Here is a 19,024-nt window from a genome sequence, read left to right on the forward strand (position 1 = left end):
ACTTTGATATCTCCACTAGAATTTAAAATAAAGTTTTGAGACTTTGAACAAATTTTGACTGTGCAGCATGAGCTTGCTCGGACTGAGCAGTGGTCCAGTAGACATTCAATGCCAGCTTTTGAGAGTCAGTGCTGCAAACAAATTTTGGTCAGTACAAAAAAAGTATTAAGGATTGATACTTTGCCCTAGTAACAAGTTATGTTTTGTTTCTCCATTGTGTGCGGCTGTGTGCACATGCCTCTCTGTGTGAGCGAAATAGTCAGCGACGTTAAGCAAGCCATTGGCATGTGGCTCTTGCACAACAAACCCAAGCGGTCCACCATGCCTCACTCAACCCCACCACCACCCTCTCATCCACTACCCCCCTCCTGCATTGCAGCTGCAGTATGTGTGTGTGTGTGTGTGTGTGTGTGTGTGTGTGTGTATGAGTATGTGAGTGTGACCACCCATGGTCTGTGCTGGCCAAGGATTAGGGGGCTCAAGCTAACCCAAACCTTTTTCTCCACCACTTAACGCAAATGGCTAAATTGGTGCAGATGGCTTATGGTCAGGTAAGCTGGCGGCTCCAGCACTAGACGTATAAGGTAACTGTGTGTGTGTGTGTGTGTGTGTGTGTGTGTGTGTGTGATACAGGGAAGAGAGACATTGTGTGTGTGCGTGTGTGCATGCGCATGCATGTCCAAGGCCCTTGGAGATGTTATCCGGAGCTCATTCTGTTTTTTGACTGGCATGAATGTGCTCTTTCTGCCCTGCACTTATAAAGGAATTTATTCTCCATGCTCTGTCGACCCCCAAGTGCACGTGTGCAGGGAAACGTGGGAAACAATTTCATTTTACCCTTCTCTTTGAGGAAAAGTCTAACCCCCCCCCCCCCCCCTCATACTTTCTCCCCCGCATCCCCTTTCCACATTTTAATAGTTTCCATATGTCACACTTGGAGTGTGTCAACAGGAAGTGATGCGATGACTTGGTCTAATGATGCGTTGAAATGTTTCCTGCAGAAGAGGTATATTATTGTCCAGATGTTTGATTTAACAGCTATTTGAAAAGAAACGAAATTTGGTGACACTCGAAAAACGTCTCAGTATGTATTGACATATTGTAAAACGACCAGGGGAATTCCATTACATGAATGGGTGCACATTCAGTCTTTAGCTGTGTTAGGAGGTTAATGATTTTACAGTACATACTGTGCATCACTCATACACATACACTCTCAGACTGCCAGCTGAGGTCTTGTTCTCTCATTCAACCTTGAGTCATGGGAAATGCTCTGTATTGGGTGAAAGAGAGTGAGAGAAGTGGATACGCACACACACAGACACATTTGCCTTTGTTTACAAAAGTAAGCCAAAGCAACAAGCTTCTGGTTTAAGGCAGTGTCTAGTAGGATTTAGTGCTGGGCTCCTGGAGCATAGACTGTGAACTGTTGACTGGCCCTTGGAATCCATGACCGGATGAGACAATAACATTTAATTTGTCTGACAATAAGACTCTTCCTCCCATAAGGCAAACTAACTAGTCATCACTTTTTAGGCCGCATTCAGACAAAGTCCAGCAATATGTGAAAAATAGCAGCCCTCCCATTCATTTGAATGGGGGCAGTGTGTTTACGATGCAGGGGTGGGGAGCGCATAGGGCTCAGCAAAAAAACACAGCGGTCGTCCTGCAAAAAAGTTGAACCAGGTTCAACTTTTGCTGGAATGCAATGTGATGTCATCCGACAAGGTGCTACATTGGCCAATCACGTAAATAAGTGATCAGACTGAAGACACCCATGTATACCATGTTGCATTGCCAGATTGGACTGAATGCAGCCTTTGAGTTGTTCACACAGGTAGCTTATCTTACTACTCTGTGGGTAAATGGAAATGTCTGTAGAAACAAAATCTAGACAAAATATCAGATATTTCATGAATGAGGCCATGTGGTTCTAATTGTGTACTCCAAAACATTTCTTGATTCTGTGTTTCTATCTTTGAATCATTTTAAGTGAAACACCTGGAATAAATTAAACAAAGGACAATTCCCTTAATGACTCCAATGTGAGAACCCTGCTTACGTTGCTAACTATTTCCTATCATTGGAAGAACATGAGATTACATGTTAGGGCTGAGCAGTATATTGTTTCAGCCTTGACACTGCAATCTTCACATGTGCAATAGTCACACGGCAACAGTTGCAATATAATAGGTTACTGTAAATGAGGCCCTCCATGGTACACTGTATACACCCTGTTACTGCTTGATGGGAAATTGAAACTAGTTCACTTTTTTTAAACAGATCTTGAAGACAAACACTGTAGTTCATCTGCTAAACAACATAATTTGGCCTAGTTTAATTACATTTTGGTTACTGATTTCACACACTCTGCCTGTATGGTCAATGACTCATCACAATAAGTCACAGCAGACTAGTTCATTTAGCAAAGAGGAAATAACAAACTAACAAGTTTGATAGTACTGAGTCGATTTTTGCATCCTATTTGATGTGTGATAAAGAGAAAAATCAGGCACTCTATAATATTTCTAAAAAGCAATGTAGAACAATAAAATTACAACAAATATCTACACTATTTTCAGAATACATTTATGTCACTCTTCCCTCTCTACATAATTGTTTAATCCAGATAGAGGAGAACAGTATCACACACAAACATATCTACAGACACACATTGACTGACTCATCGAGAAGTTTTTTAAAATCATTTTTCTAGCCTCAGAAAAAGTTGAAAAGATTTGGTCAAAAAGTTTGGAAACTAGTGATAAAAACATGTTGAACTGTTTTATTCACATCATTCTGATTAAGAGACAAAATGTGTCACCTGTTCCCACTCACTGGGTTGAATTTGTGGCTTATGGAGCAGCGTTAATAGGGATAAGCCTTATGATCCCAACTGCACTAACAATGCTAGCCCGCGGATTAGCCGCTGACATTTTTGGGAGAAAGCAGAGAGTGGGTTAACAACACAGAGGGATTAGACTGTCCTCAGTAGAAGACTATGGTGGCCTCATAGCAGCCCTGTGGTAGACATACAGCTTACTGACTTACCAGAAGGACCAGTGGGCGAGACATTGCTGGGTCATAATTTTGTAACATTTAGTGAACACTCTTGACTTTAGAGGGCAATGCATTTCGCTAAACTAGGTCAGCAGAGCACTGAATTCTGGGTAACCTATCTGTAAACAGACTTTGAGCACAGATACAGTTTCAAAAGTCGCAGTAAGATACTTAGCTTTAAATGAAACACAAACATGTTTAATAAGTATGCCCTCTTCAATCCTTAGACACCAAAACTGAGGGCAAAGATGATTAATTGAGTGAGAAGCTCAGGTGTATATTGGCTGAGTTAATTAACTAGCTGAGGCAAATATCAACGGAAACACATTCAAAACAAATATGTGAACACACACTCAAGTCAAATATCCCAATTAAAACCCTGAACCACAAGCCTGCATAAGTGTTGCCTAAATTGCACCTGGTTTTACAGTGCATTCCTGTGTACATGTTTCAGCATCTATGAATTTGTGTGTGTGTATTTGTGCGTGTGTGTGTCTGAGAGAGCGTTCAGTTTGTTCGTTCTGTGATTTATGGCGGTTCATTATCAGCAGGCTGCAGGGGTGTTTCCAGATGCCTGCATTTTCCAGTCATCCATAAGATTTACTGTCAACAAGTACCATCATCCTACAACTATTCCTTGTGCTTTTTACTGTCTCCTTTATGTAATGTATATGCGTTTCGCTTCATTGACTCAGTGAGTGCTTTTGACACTACCGACTAGTATTTATTAGCAACAAACACACCAGAATGATGCCTTCACATTGGTTGAAAAAGTATGATTCATTTTAGCAAAAAAATACAAAAGCCAAGTACCAAAAACCATACGGAGACAATAAATCAAATCGGTGGTTAAGCTGATGTGATTTAAGCATCAAGCCACAGTTGTTGTCATAAAAAACAAACACAGTGAGAGGTGCCATTGACGCAGGGCTGTAATCACAGAGATTTATGTGGTATCTGACTTGAAAAGAACACTCATTCTGTGAAATAATTAAGCGTATTATAATCTAAATCCATTTTGCTAAAATATTGAGTATGTAGACTGAGTCAGGCTGATACATGTGGACTATTTCAATAAATGTCATAACGGCATGTTCTAGCTGTTTGCTCTGCTTTGTTTGGATTTTTTTCTCTGACAAAACACTGCCAACTGCAAAAAAAAAAAAGAGAAATGTATTTATTCTGTGTATCCTTTTCTCTCCTGTTCTTGGAGTGCTTTATGCAATGGCTATAGCCTTGAATTGACAGGAAAAACAAGATTTCCTTGTGGGGGTTGAGGAGAAGTTCATTTTCCACATCCTGTTCCAAACACAAGCCTTTTCTTTTTTCTTGCCTTTTTTTTTTTTTAAAACCACAGCAGGTCTGTGTTTGTCTCCTTGTTACAGCTGTGCTCAGCAGAGGAGTGACCTTGGGGACAATGACACCACACAAAGCAGCTGGAGTGGCCTTGACCAGAGCAACTACTGGCACCCATTTCCAGACTGAATGGCGGTTGATTTCATACTTCCCTGACTCATTATGGCCAACTACAGTCTTTAAGCCAAACATGTGGGTGGAGTGTAGGCAAACATAATTATGCCTGCTGCACATGGTGTTGACTATTGACCAAGGACAGGCATGAGAGGGGGAGTGGGAGCAAATGCAGAGATAAATCAAAAGCAGTGAAAGTTGTGTCTTTTATCTGAGTGGTACATTGAGAAGGTGTGGTTGGGATAAAGGATGTTTGGGGACTGCGAGGCTTCCAAACCGGAACCAAGAGGAAGGACAGAGCAGAGATCTGCTAGTGACCTTAGCACGCAAACCACAGCACTTCTATTGTCCGCTGAACCACAGACAGATAAAGAGCTATGTACATACATAACCTAGTGACAGGGAATAAAGTCTTTTGTCATTCTAAAATTAAAATATCTCTCAATAATTCATCTCCCAAAAATGAAAACATTAAATCCAGACATGGAAGCTCCAGAGAATGGAAATCTGGTACAAAACCACCAAAGGAGATGACAGAAGTCATGTTTGGAGCGCTGTTGCCTCGGAGACAGAATACAGATCCAAACATGGGGTCAAAGGTTGACCTGTTATGGAATGTTTACCAAAGACGGAGAGGATGAGGGGCTGGTGTAGGCCTGTCACTATATGCATGACATGTAAAACACCCCTGTGCTAAATTTAACAGACGGCCATGGTCTGTGCCTTGTTCAGTAGCAGAGGTCTTCAGGGGATTCTGAGTATGTCTTGCTGGTGGGAAAGCGCAGCGCTGAAGGTGACTGATATGTTGTTTCCGACTGTAACATTCAGAGGAAGGTGGTCAGGGGTCAGCAGCCTCCACCCGCCTCTGTGGCTTGGCACATCCTCTGCAGCCACAGAGCTCTAAAAATAGAGTCACATAACAAATGGCTCTCTCAGCACGCATAACTGGAATTTGTCAATAAAGATTACACTTATAAAGCCAAATTAATGACTGCTAATACTGGTATGACAAGAAATTATAGTAATTCTTCAAAAATTAATAACAACATCACTAGATAATTTCACTAAAGTTAATACTACTCGGGATAGAAAATGACACCAAAGAAGGACATACTATGCAGTCAAATCAATAGTATATCAGATTGTAAACCAAATAAAACCCACCTGTTGCAAAACAACAATGCAAGCAAAACATCATTGCAAGACACCTGCTCCACTAAGCAAGTAACAGAAACCTGCCAACAAAAACACTCTGGGCAAAGAATAGCAGTTCCACCATGAGAAAAAAACACCTGCTGTGGCACAACATCCGCTAGATGTTAGCCCCACATTCGATGCAAGAATAACAGCCACCTGCTGAAGGCTAACAATAGCCACCAGCTATGCTAGTAAGGCCAAAAATCTATTCACTTGAACCCCATGCCTTATCCATAACAGCAAGTAAATGATATTGTACATGCCAAGTGAATGTGACACTCATCACAAATGTACACAGCCACATACCACCACTTCACATTTATCATGGTTACATAAAAGGCAGAACAGCACGAGTGTGTGCTTCGGACAATCACACTGAAGTGTTACACCGAGTGCCAGGAGGTGTCAGGGGGACAGTAATAACACAAACACCAGTTATCCCTTGCATAATCCAACACATGATGGAAGGAATGCAAATACAGATTGATAAACACGGAACAATTCACACAGACTCTACAAACCTAAACACAAATGTACCCATAAACACACACAGTCTATTTTCCATTAAAAGGTGTAAAATGAACAAACACCTAAAATGCATTGATCCCAGTGTATCTCATCTCGGTGAACCCCTCACTGACCTTTTGCATGGTGCTGTTTATTTCAGCACTTTATGTGCAGAATCAAGGTTGTTTTGTAATATGGTGACATGTAGCTTAACTTCTGGGACTTGTCATAAATTACAGGAGTTTCTGCATTGATGTTTAAGGGTCGCATTCACCATTAGATTGCTGAAAAGATACATGTGGTGTAAATTGTATAAATCTGCAAATCTTCTTACTAAGATTGATGCAAACACATGCTCAAGGTAACCTATGCAAATGTTAGTGAAAATGCTATGTGGCACAGAGCCATCGATTTATTATCTGGCATTTTTCTCATTTTAATAGAGTTTTTTTGCCTTTGCCTTTGCCAGGACTTTGGCTGTTAAAACATTTTTGAACATATACAGTACAAGGTTTGTTTTAAGTCTATGATTTGATTGTTTGGGTGTGTCTATTCACTGCATATGAGGTAAACAAAGTAAAAGGAAAACCTTACAATTTAATATAATCCAAAACCCCTAAAATAAATCCTTTAGTTCTGTTGTCTGTAATGTTCAGCCTTTGTTGACACTGTGTCAGAGAGGTGTTGACAGCGTTATTATTGAGACCATAGTTTGTGGTGGTGTATTTGTTGAATTGAAAGCAGTTCTGGTGATTCAGACACCCTTTGTTTAATTTCTACAAAAGCTGTAAAGGGAACAGTGTAATAGCTAATACTAGGAGAAAGAATCCAGTTAATTCCCATTATAACATGAGATTGCACTCACATCAAAGACTAACAAAGATTAGACTTTTGCCTCTGGGAAGATTTTATGTTAAAATGCTACATGACCCTACATACCTTCCCTGTTATTTAGAACTGAGTAGTATTTGTATACAGTAACTAAAGCTAGTAATAGTAATTATACTGTACTTGAATAATCTATGATGTGTGCTGTATTTTTAATATCAGCTTATTATCTTGTAAAACACAACAGTCACATCCGGTTGAATTCAAGCTTAACCTCAACCCTGGCTCTCCTTCACATCTGCCTTATGTTTACATCATTTAAAGGATTTGTATTGTCTAGCTAAAAAGATTAAGTGGGCGTCACAACACTTTAAGTCTGAAAGGACACAACAGTTCCCTACAACTATTAACTACTGAGAATCCCCTTCATGAAGTCATCATCTCTTTGGCCTCAATCAATCACCCCACAGGGCCTCCACTGTAAAAAGCCTCCTATTAGGTGCAGTGAAAGCACTGTTTACCCAAGCTTAGTGAGTTACCTTGGGTTACTTTAGGAGTGGAGGTTGTAGAAACAGTTGCCCAAAGAAATAATACATCATGCATCACAGAGTATGTTGCTCTGTGTCTCTTAAATTAACCTACACATGAGAAGGGATATCGCCTTCCTTTAAAAAGTTGTGACGTGCAAGAAAAAGCAATGTGAACCAGGAATTGCGACAGATAACACAGGAATGTGAGATGTCCTTTTTGTCAAGGAATTCCAACGTTTCCACAAGTTGCAATGTTTTGTTCTACAGGGCTATTTTTCAACAGAAACATCCTGTTCATTTGGGTTTTCCTATTGTGTATCACTACATCACAAGATGAAGGTCCAAACCAACATTTTTTTTACATTTCTATTCCAACAAACCGTAACTTGTAAAAGCTTGCTTGAGTGCTCAGTCTGCTGGCTACTGGCCTTGTTCACATTGCTCTCAATCTGAAGGCAATGGCAATGCAAGGCTGACAAAGTCATTAAGTGAGCAAGCAAGGGGTTTGAAGAGGCATGTTTCACTTGAAGCGTGTCCCCCCTGGCCCCCCCCATCCTGGCTTTTCACCTCCCAGACCCCCCTTCTGACCCCTTTGTTGGGGCGAATGGGTCTAGAGCTCTGGAACCAGCTAATTATAGAGTTTTAACGTCTGCTTGGCTAAACCCTAAGTGCTGGGGGACATTCCTACAATTGGGAGATTCACTTCAACTATGTGTGTGTGTGTGTGTGTGTGTGTGTGCCCTCTCTGTATGCTGCTTTTATTTAAACTTCTGTACAACTATTTCCCAAGAGAAAAAAAAATCTCTTATACAGGACACATAAAAAGCTGTTTCACAGTAGCTATATGCACAGCAGAAAATAATGCAATCATGGACTGACAAGAAAAAACAGCCACAACAATGTACAATCAATGTCAATGTTTCTTATGTTTCTCAAAATCATACAAATTGATTTTGGAAATCTAGTTTCAGCACTGTTCTTAAGCTGCGTAATTTCTTTGGGTCTGTTTGGAAATCTGTAAATATTGTAAGAATTACCTCCACACTCTAAACACATAAGCGTGACTGTTTTGGTTTACATAAAGTTCAAAATTGAAAAGTGAAGGAAATGAAGCCCAAAAGGAAGTAAAGACTGATGGTGAGAAATGATAGTGGTAAATTGCATCTGTGTCTAAAGGGTCTCTTAATTGGTCTCTAAACAACTCATGCTGTTGTTATTTTGGCATGAAAAGTTTCTAAACTCTCACCCTATATTCTAGAAATGCAGTCTTTACATACAGTATGCCAATGTCTCACTTCATGCCATGCTGTGATATAGATGTACGATGGTATGATACAGAGCTCCTGACTTACCCCACTCTTAGGTTTTGCCCCAAGGGCTGGTGTAGGTCCCGAGGTGGAGGAGGCAGGAACATGTGGAAGTGGAGGGTTTTGTGATGCTGCTGGCACAGATCCTAAATCAAACTCCTGCACAAGTAAAAGACAAATGTGACAATGTAAGCTTTCATTGTTGTGCAAAGAGCAGTGTTTTCCTTAGTTCATCAGTAGATGAATGTCTATAGACATTGCTATGCTTCATAAAGATTACTGTATGAATGAATGGATCTGGATCCACTGTGTGCAATATTCATTTAAACCTGCTATAACAGAAACTGTTTGAAATGCAGTACAGACTGAAGCCAAATCCAGCAAGGTAACATGCAGGTGAGTACCAGGAATTGTCGTCGATGGAGGTTGGGTTTGTTGTCCATAGAAGAGGTGACACTGAGGGCATTCTCAATTTCCTGGTCCAACTGGTCCAACTTCATCAGCAGCAAAACCATTGAGTCCAGACGAGCATGCTCACGCTGAACAAAGAGAGAAATCAGTGATGGAAAATATAGTCATTGCATAAAGTAGTTAGGCAAACTATTAGCATGTTACTTGTGGTCCTAAAAATGAATAATGCAGATCAGTGTGACAGGATTGTTTCTTATTGAAACAAGTGGGCAGCGTATAATCAATATAGTTTGATTCACTATAGAAAAAAACAGAGGACCCAGACTAAACAGTTGGCATGGAAGAAGGGCTGCAACGAAGAAACATTTTCATTATTGATTAATCTGCTGATTATTTTCTCAATTACTTGATTAATTGTTTAGTCTATGAATTGTCAGAAAATTGAAATGTCATACTTTGTCCAACCAATAGTTCAAAACTCAAAGATATGCAGTTCAGTCATATGTCACAGAAAAGTGTATATATTGACTTATATTGATTGAAAATATATATTGACTATATTAAAAATACCAATAAAAATAATATTTGTAACTGTCAATTATATCAAATATACAATTAATACTTATTTGTGACGTCTATTAATCAGTTCTGTTCCATCTCTAAACTTTGGCTCTTGGCCTTTTATGCTAAAATATTTGAGGAACTCTGCTCTATTCTGTTAACCATGTTCGTCCATCTTTCCCTGCTCCTTACTTCTCTTTTCTCTTCCTGTCCAACTGCTGGTGATAACTCTTAATCTGACACTTTCACCTTCTGCTCTTCTGTATCCTTCTCCTTTCTGCTCTTCCTCTCTGCTGTTGTATCAACTCTGGTCCATTTTAAGATTTGTGCTTTATAAATAAATCTTTGCTTACTTAATTACTTACTTATTTACTTACTTACTTAAAATATTTGCCCCTTAGTCCTCTAATTTGCACTGTTCAGTGAGCCATTCTAACACTGTGATAACAAGTCACACACTGACCTCAGGTGGCGTGTCTCCAGTAAGACAAGCTAGATGACGTGCAATCTATCCCGCCCTCACACTGCCTACCACTCTGTCATTCTCTGCTACCCCTCCATCCTGTTTTGTTTGATATAAGCCCTTGTTAGAAGTTCAAAAACTTGTAAAATCCCTCCCCGCAATTCTTGTCACAGTATTTGTTTTCATTTCCTTTCGCCTGTCTCTTATCCTGGCTCTGAGTCTGAGCTTCTTTCCCAAGAAGAACCCAAAGAAATGACATCACACGGTTTGTTCATTAGTCCCAAACAAACCTTGTTACAATCTCCCCCTAACAGGCCCTGTTCAACCCTTTATGAGGGTGAGCTCACAAGACACACAACCACTGTGATTGTATGTTTGTGCAAAGGTACAGAGGCATGTTAACATATGAATGTGAGCCTGGTTTTCATGTGCTGCATCTGTTCATAGGTGTGATACAATAAAAATAAATCTCACAGAGTTATGCAGGATGAATTAAGTACTTCGTAAATATCATAAACACATCCTGTGATGTGGCTGATGTGGCTTGATCTTGTTTGAGTTAACTTTACAATGGGTGTGTGTGAATGACAACATTCATATGAACTGTGTTGTGACTAATGCTAATGTGTGTGGGGTTGACAGGCTTATGGACCCTCGATAGAATCTGCATCACGATAAACAGGCTGCGGCTCCAGCCCTGCGCCTGGCTCCCAACTCTGTCCCTAATAACGTCTTATGACTTGCGCTTACATTTATTTTCCAGTTAGTGCCCAATTACCCTGTCAAAAGCAGTTCCTATTGGGTTTGCTGAGCGAGCAAATAGATATTGAGGGCCATGTGTGTCATGGAAACGTGTCTCAGATTGATGCATTCGTTGGCATTCCTAGCTAGTGGTAGTGCACATTGCTACGTTGCATCTCCTTGGCAAAGTATCACAATGAATCATTGTGTAGTGGTAAAACAATGACATCTTTACGAGGCCTCACTGAATGAACAAAAGCATCTGACTGGAGATGGCAATAACAACCACAAAACAGCAGAGTAAAAAACAAGTGTAGTGCAATGTCAGGCGCCTCAGAGAGGCAATGTTTTTTAGGGGCATTCTGGTGGTTTGGGTGCTCTCAGAAGGTTTCTTTTCTCTCTTTCCCATCTTTTGAGGTTTCTGTTACATTCCTCTCCACTTCCTGTTTTTTGAGATGGGAGACAGTTCCCACACTGTTTGAACTCCTAGACCCCTCCTTCCCCTTTCCTTGCTCTCTTTTTCAAACCCCCTTGTACACCCGGTGGCCTTCATCCCATTTCTCAGACCTGTCCATTGAACTGAGGGTCTCTTTCTCTGCTGAGCTGAACATGGCGTGCAAATAATTATACATCATACTACTGCACATACCTGCTGTTTCATGCAAGCAATCTATCAATTAGCCATGACGAGCATGATTTCATTAATAAAATGAGGACAGAAAGGCAGAAAGAAAGATAGGGAGCAATGAGACAGTGATGTTGCCAAGTTGTCTGCTGTCAGATAAACGACTGTTGAGCCAGTTTGGCCCTGAGGTCAGGATAAGGGTTTGTTGCTAAAACAAATAAACACAGTAACAAAGCTCAATATCAGGTTAATCTCAAGCCATTATGCAAACCAGATGGGCTCATTTTACAAACTGAATCTGCAACAACAGCATGGTCCACAGGGAACATAATCATGCTTTGTACATCTTATCAGAGATAATTCCAGGCTGCTGTTGCCATTGTCCACTAAGAGATAGTAAAATCAGTTTTGTAATTTTCTTGATATTCAAGAGCTTCTTCTCCTTTTTCTGTATACTAAATACTGTACGTTACCTCCCTTGGGGATGATGATGCTAATTTCCACAGCTTAATTTCTTTTTTGTCATTATGACCTCCCTTAAAGCAGATTCTCTGAGTAAACTGGCTACATACAGTATACACCCCATGGTGAAAACCCTCAAAGAGGAGGCAAGCCATTACCATATGGTGGATGGATTGCCTTGGCGCCTTCCATTTTTATGGCTGAACTCCTCTTTTCAAGCTCCAGGAGCCAGTTTTTTTCGGTATTTAATCCAAAGATTTAAAGTCATCCAAAGATTGAAACTGGAGCCAGTGGTAATAAACGTGGCACTGGTTTTCCATATCCCAACACTAGACTGTGAGCTCTCGTTTTTGGCAGCTGACGGGGTGACGTCAACCTTGCTCATGACTAACAGGACCTCCAAAGTTTCTGTGCAAACAAGGAATTTTTGATAAAATAATGGAATGATAATATGCGGAATTACACAGCTACAGATACAACCAGAGTTTCAAGCAAACACTATGACTGGTCACATATGTTACTCACCCAGCATCATAGCTGATTCTAGGCTTTCAATTCAAGGTTGTTTTACTGTTTTTTCCAAAGGAGGTTGCGGTAGTCTGTATTAGCAACTACATGACATCACAAACCATCTGTTTAGATACAGTACATACAGAGCTAAGTTAAAAGCACAGTCTACAACTGAGCATGACAATACCACACATCATCACAAATTCAGCATATTGTTAAATTATATAAACTATCAGCATCAAAACAGCCTGCAGCTGACAGACCAACAAGCCAATATTATCTGTCATGTTGCACGCTTGAGTGTAGCACAATGTGTGTGATATCTTACCACAGGAATGCATCAACCTCAGAAAATAACTGATTATGCTGTTTACTTTATACAAGAAAAATATTAACATAACTAAACCTAGATGTGTACAGCCAGGCATTTTAAAGGTAATTGTTTTTTTATGAAAGAGTACAAATTTCTGTTTTTCCATCTGACATGGCCCCTCTGTAAAATTGCCAATGTGCAGCACATATGAGCCAAAATGAACACATTTTTATAACTAGTATGCAAAGACACAACTTTGAACTTTGGGTTTTCATACTACACTGTAAGAGTTGCTGTTTACAAGCAGATGACTGTCTTCAACCAGAACATATCACAAGAATTTAACTCTCAACAATATGGTACTTGTCTAAACAACATGCCTGCTTAATGCGTCCTGCGTTGTAAATAATGAATTTCTTGTTGTCATACCAAAAGGGCCAACACAGCAACTACTAATGGTGAATAAATACTGTGTCAGTTCTCTAGTCTTTACTTTGTTCCAGTGAGGCTAAATTCATGAACTGCTATTAAGTTTTTTGGCACTTTACTGTACCTAACAAGCATGTTGGCTAGTAGTGTGTAAATAGCAGAGCATAGAAGTTTGCTGGAGAAAGCAGTTTAAAGCCTTTCACCCAAGAGATTAGTTGAGCTTTCAAACCCCTCTACATTCATAGTCTCCATGCCCTTATAGGACCTTGTTTTGCAATGAGCGGTTGAGAAAGAGTAAAACATTTCACAGATCCCCCCACTCACAGATCTGTAAGCATGTGAGAGTGAAGTCATTGTTTTCCAAGACGCTTGCCAGAGTGTGGGACAAAAATTATTTGTAGGCCGTTTATGCCCAGTATGTGTCGGTTTATTTTTAAAAAGGACTTCATTTAAGGTGCTGAAGTGCCAGTACCACAATAACAATACAGAAACAAAGACAAAACTAATCTAAACTAATATTAATTATATCATACTGAATCCCTTCTATAACTATATCATATAAGGCCTTACCTTTCTCATGCGCACTTGCACCACGTTGTCCTCTTTCTTATCTCCAGGCTCACTCATCCCATCTAAAACAGGACTGGAAAGGTGTGTGTCACTGTAAATAACTGTCTGTGCTGGCTCATCCGTCTCCTCCATTCTGGAGACTGTGGTTCCTGGCCTGTGGTGTTCGCTCTGACCATCTGCCACCTCAGAGGCAGGTGACTCACTGAAGTAACAACCAGAGGCTTGGTTGCCATGGAGTCCCTCTAGTGAGAGCTCATCACTGACCTCTGCAGAGCATGGCAGCGGGTTTTCGGCATGCTGTTCAGTAGCTGCATGTTTATCATCCATATGGGAGTGAACAGCTGGATTTTGGGTGACAGCTGAGGCAATGTTCTTTTGAGGAGCCTGTACAGGGGTGTCACGTGCCTCAACATGGCTAACCTCTGGGATAGTGTCCAGCTTTGAGCAGCTATTTTCTAACTGATGAGATACAGTTTGGTCTTCATAAACAGCTAAGTCCTTGGACACTGAGGCTTCATCAGTGTTTTCAGTTAGTTGACTTACAGAAGCTGTTGTTTCCAAATACGGGTGTGCACACTGAATAGTGTTTGTCTGTGTGGGGTCTCCTTCAGCATCTGGTTGTTCAGACACCTTGCTGCAACACTGTCCTTTTACACAAATATCAGATGATACAATTGGCCCATACCTGACTTCTGCCGGTTTCTCGCTGCTTTCTGCTTGTGTACTTTCCTCTCCCTGAGGCCCGTTCATTGCTGTCATTTCAACATCATGCTGTTCCAACAATGTCTGGTAGGATATTTCACAACCAGGAGCCTGATCCAATACTCCAGCGCAGTCATGATGATCCCGCTCTCCTCCTTGAATGTCTCTTGAGGGATGTTTAAGTCCTGTATTTTCATTTAGTGTTTCTAGGTCATTTAATCCATCCAGCTTGTCAGCAGAATCTGAGCTCCAGCTTTCAGTTATCCCGCTGTCACATTCTCCGTCTACCACTAAAGTCACAACTGCTTCCACAGTTTTCTTAGCCTGTGACATGACATCACCACCCTCCATCATATTAACTGAACTGTGTAGCACGCCAACAGGTAAGGTTACATTTGCACCAGCATGGCCAGAGGTGGAAATCTTCTCTTCCTCAACATCTGGGAGGTCAGTCTGAGGTTCGAGTTCTGCAGCAGAGGACCGCTTTTGTGCGGCCTCAGAGATTTCAGGAGGTCTGCTGTAACCCTCTGTCTGGCTCTCCTTTGTTTCCTGACAATTTGGAAGTTTGCCAGGCTGTTCAGCAGCACATTCAGACAGTGGAGGCCTATTGTTTGAAGAGATAGAGATGCATTGTTGCTCTTCATGAGAGATATGTGGATTTTTAAAGACATTATCGTCCTCGCAGACATCGTGACTCTGGCTACTCTCTGTGCCAACCTCACCTTCACCATTGATAGTTTTCTCACTATGACTGCTACTATCAGTTGCACAAAAAATATTTGCACTAGACCTTCCACTGTTTGAGTTACAGTGAAACTCCTCAGAATTCCCACTGCTTGCGGTTTGGAGATTCTCTGATTCAGAGCTCCTTTGGGGAATGTCAACATCCACCAACACATGAGAGTCATGAACTATCTCCTCCTGCAAATCCAGTGGAACTTTTCTATTGCTTTCCATTAGCTTCAAATGCTCAGACTGATCATCATCCTGCACAGCAGAGGCGGTCACATCCCGTGTCTGAGCCACGTCATCTGTTGACAGTTGGTGGCAGCCCTCTGGCATGGAGGCACACCTTGTTCGTCTACCTTGTTTGGAAGCCCCTGAACCCATCCAAGGCCCCTCACTGTCAACCCCATGACAGCAGACCAGATCCAGATCATCATAGCTGTACTGTAATCCTGATGGGTGAGTCACATGCTCCTCCCAACTTCTTTTCCGTATGGCTACTGGCATGGTGGACAGCCAGTGCTATCCCATAGGGCTGCGTTTGAATCCAGGCGAAAAACGGAGAACCAGATCTGCAATTGAGAAGAGGAATGGGGATAAGAAACAGCCAGTGATCCCAGGTCATGAGTTTTCAGTAACTGAGTGCAGATGAGAATATGTTAAATAATGTTTCCCTTTTAAAGTAAACAGCTATGGAGCTGTGAGTGGAAGTTCAAGAGGGGCGTTACATTCAACTCTCTAGAAAGTATAAACGCTGATTGAAGATGACAGGACTCCCAGTTATGCTAATCTTACATGGGAAACTAATAACTTTTCAAGCAAGACATATTAAAATTTCATATTATAACATGCTTACTACACCAGAGGACCTTGATCTAGAACTGTTGTTTTTGCCTCAAGCGTTAAGCAATGCAGTCTGCATTCCAAAATATTAAGATAATCAGCTAAATAAATGTAGATGTCCCATGTTTACTTTTAAATGTCTTTACAAAGTGAACTGTGACCAAACCAGTTTGCCAAATTTACACCACAAACCCTCAGTACACATTGGACTTTAACTGTTAAACAAGTCTGAAATATTGAGGGTGTTTGTTAACTGTCATTCTGTAAATACCCATGCACCCACAAAAATGAGTTATTTAAAGGAAACAAAAATTTAATTTGGCCGTCAATGACAGCCAGTGCCCTAGAACAGCTGGTTCTCCGCAATCCAACATTGTCATAATACTTACTGTGTGTCCTATCACATAAATCAAACCAAGTTGTAGTGCATTATCCAGCTTTATACTGTGCTCTGTTTTTTCCGTTGTTTTGGGTCAGAATGTACAGAAGTAAAAGAAACACAAGGTTTCAATGAGCAAGATGTACACCTTTCAAACAGAACATCTGCTATATTAAATAAAACAGAATATAATAGAAGAATTAAGAGATACAGTACAGTTGATAGGACATCTAGAATATGGCTACTGTATCTGTTTGTGACATAAAACTACAGACTTGTTTTTTATAATATAATTTTCCATCATCATTTTTCATATGTAACAAGAGTCAATTGCGAAGAAACACATTTTCAAAAATATTCTAAAATCATCAGTATTTGGCACATTATGTCACTAAGCTGTTTCTTAACACATCCAACAGTTTCTTAAGCAATAAAGGGATTTTTTTTAAGTTTTAGACATTTGTCTTTTCTCCACGTTCGCACCTTTTGTTTCCTCAGAAGGAGTGCTGGATGGTACAAACTCTCATTGCTACCTTTGCATGAATCTGCGCCCGGTTATTAGTTCAATAAGGAAAGTTACAAAAAATATCCCAAAGCAGTTGCTCCTTCAACTTGCCATTGAACCAACAGCAGAATTGTCACCTCAATATATTTGCAATATTTCATGCTAGAATAACAATGTTTTCTTCCTGTATTTTCTCCAGTGATGACACAGTGTTTTACAGTATAATCCAGTAGCTGTATATTCAGCAATGTAACATCTGGTGATAATCCAACAAGTAGGTTTCAGATCCAGTATTTGCTCTGAGTACAGTTATCCAGAGATATTTCACAAGTTGCATTTTCATTCATCCACTGAGCGCAATCCGTCCACGTTTGGGAAATATGAATCCATCTCTATCCAAGAGACTTGACACACGGTAAGCAGTCTTTACTCAGGGTTTCTGTAAGCCATTTCCTGGACTGCAGTCAGTATCTTCACTGTAAAACAGTCGGAAAGGCAGAGAAGACCCCAAAGCAGGCAGAAAGCCGGGGAGCAGTGAAAAGTCCAAAGACAACTTCCATCTTGATCACATTAGAGTTTTTGCTGACGCTGAATGCCGAGAGTCGGGGTGGTGTAAGAGGGGCTGGGTTTTCTTTCCCCTACTCCACCCCTGCTCTCCTCCGTTCTATCCCTCTCTCATCAGGTCCCCTCCCCGCTGGTTTTGACAGGGAGTCTGAGTCACATCTTAGGAGCCCCATCCCCCGTTCTCACACAGCACACTATAAGCATTTATTCACTCCACCCTCCTTTAATATGCTTTCTCTCCTCACTATTTTAGAAACTTCCTCTCAGGTCCCCTGTTCTCTCAAAACCGCTCTCTTTCCTCTTCTCAGTGGACTTTTTCTTCATTCTTCCTTAGCTTGCTGTTTCACTAAGCTAGGAAAGGCTCCCACCAGTTGGTTTAGATTAGTAACAGACAGGCTGCCTTGTAAGACCTCTGGCTGTGGGCCAAGAGAGATTGCTCTAATGTTTTGGCAGTTATATCTGAGGCATGCTTTTTTTAAAAATTTGTCATCTTGTAACCCTACAAGCATTCTTAACTAAACACACTGGCACTGTTAAAACAACTACAAAACGAGATATCATTTCAGACACTCTTTAATTAAGCATTTTTCAAATATTGTGTGAGCATATCTGGAAAATATAAATCTGACCACTTTTAAAAAGTTACATGACGATGGGGACAGTTTTAAAAGTGCTGTCAACCTGATTTCTTTGTTTTAAAGGAGACCTACGGGTAGAAAAAAATGACCCAAATGCCAGTAATTCATTTCCTAATATAGTCATTTGTCAGAGGCACTTCACAGAAAGAAACGGCAAAGCCAGGGATATTTACACTTGATGTGACTGAGACCATTTAAGACGAATGTTAATCAGTTAATTTGTCTTTGAACTTTTTGATACTTTAAAACAAGCTGAATGTTTTACACATTCTATTTGTGGAGTGTGCCAGTCAAAAAACTCCAGGGCCTCAGCCTCCTGATTTACATTAGCATAAAAAATGCACTTATAAATTAATAACACTGACAATAACACATTTTTCTATATTCTTTTGTGACATCCAAGTACTCCATAAAGTTATGTCGACAAATTCACACAATCCCAAGCACTGACCACATTTTTCAAGACTTTATTCCAGATGGGTCAAATGCTCAAAAAAAAAAGCAATGCATCAAACCAAAAGGGACAATCCAAAAACAAGGGAGAACTGGAATGAAGCCCCCTCCAACAAGTCCTGCAACCCCGGCCTCTAACCTCTGGGTCATCCAGATGTGAGGTGAGGCTCTGGATGAGCCTTTTCTTTGGGGCCTCGCTGGGAAACTGTGCACTGCCGTCAATGTTGGCT

At 40.6% G+C, this 19,024-nt stretch overlaps 1 protein-coding gene across 4 annotated transcripts in view; it reads right to left on the reverse strand.

Moving 5' to 3' along the window:
* The window catches only part of dlc1 (DLC1 Rho GTPase activating protein), an 89,698-nt gene that overhangs the window by 64,912 nt on the left and 5,762 nt on the right, over positions 1-19,024 (reverse strand). For 3 of the 4 annotated variants that reach the window (XM_067584691.1, XM_067584688.1, XM_067584689.1), the window contains 3 exons: positions 13,985-15,984; positions 9,304-9,438; positions 8,945-9,058 (listed from right to left, as the gene is read on the reverse strand). In XM_067584691.1, coding sequence (XP_067440792.1) covers positions 8,945-9,058; positions 9,304-9,438; positions 13,985-15,919 — 2,184 coding nt within the window. In that variant the 5' untranslated portion in view covers positions 15,920-15,984. Of the gene's footprint in view, positions 1-8,944; positions 9,059-9,303; positions 9,439-13,984; positions 15,985-17,117; positions 17,777-19,024 lie in introns of those variants that run through there. The other variant, XM_067584690.1, reaches the window with a different exon arrangement.

Source organism: Thunnus thynnus, chromosome 3 (assembly GCF_963924715.1).
Source record: "Thunnus thynnus chromosome 3, fThuThy2.1, whole genome shotgun sequence".
In the NCBI taxonomy this organism is placed as follows: domain Eukaryota; kingdom Metazoa; phylum Chordata; class Actinopteri; order Scombriformes; family Scombridae; genus Thunnus; species Thunnus thynnus.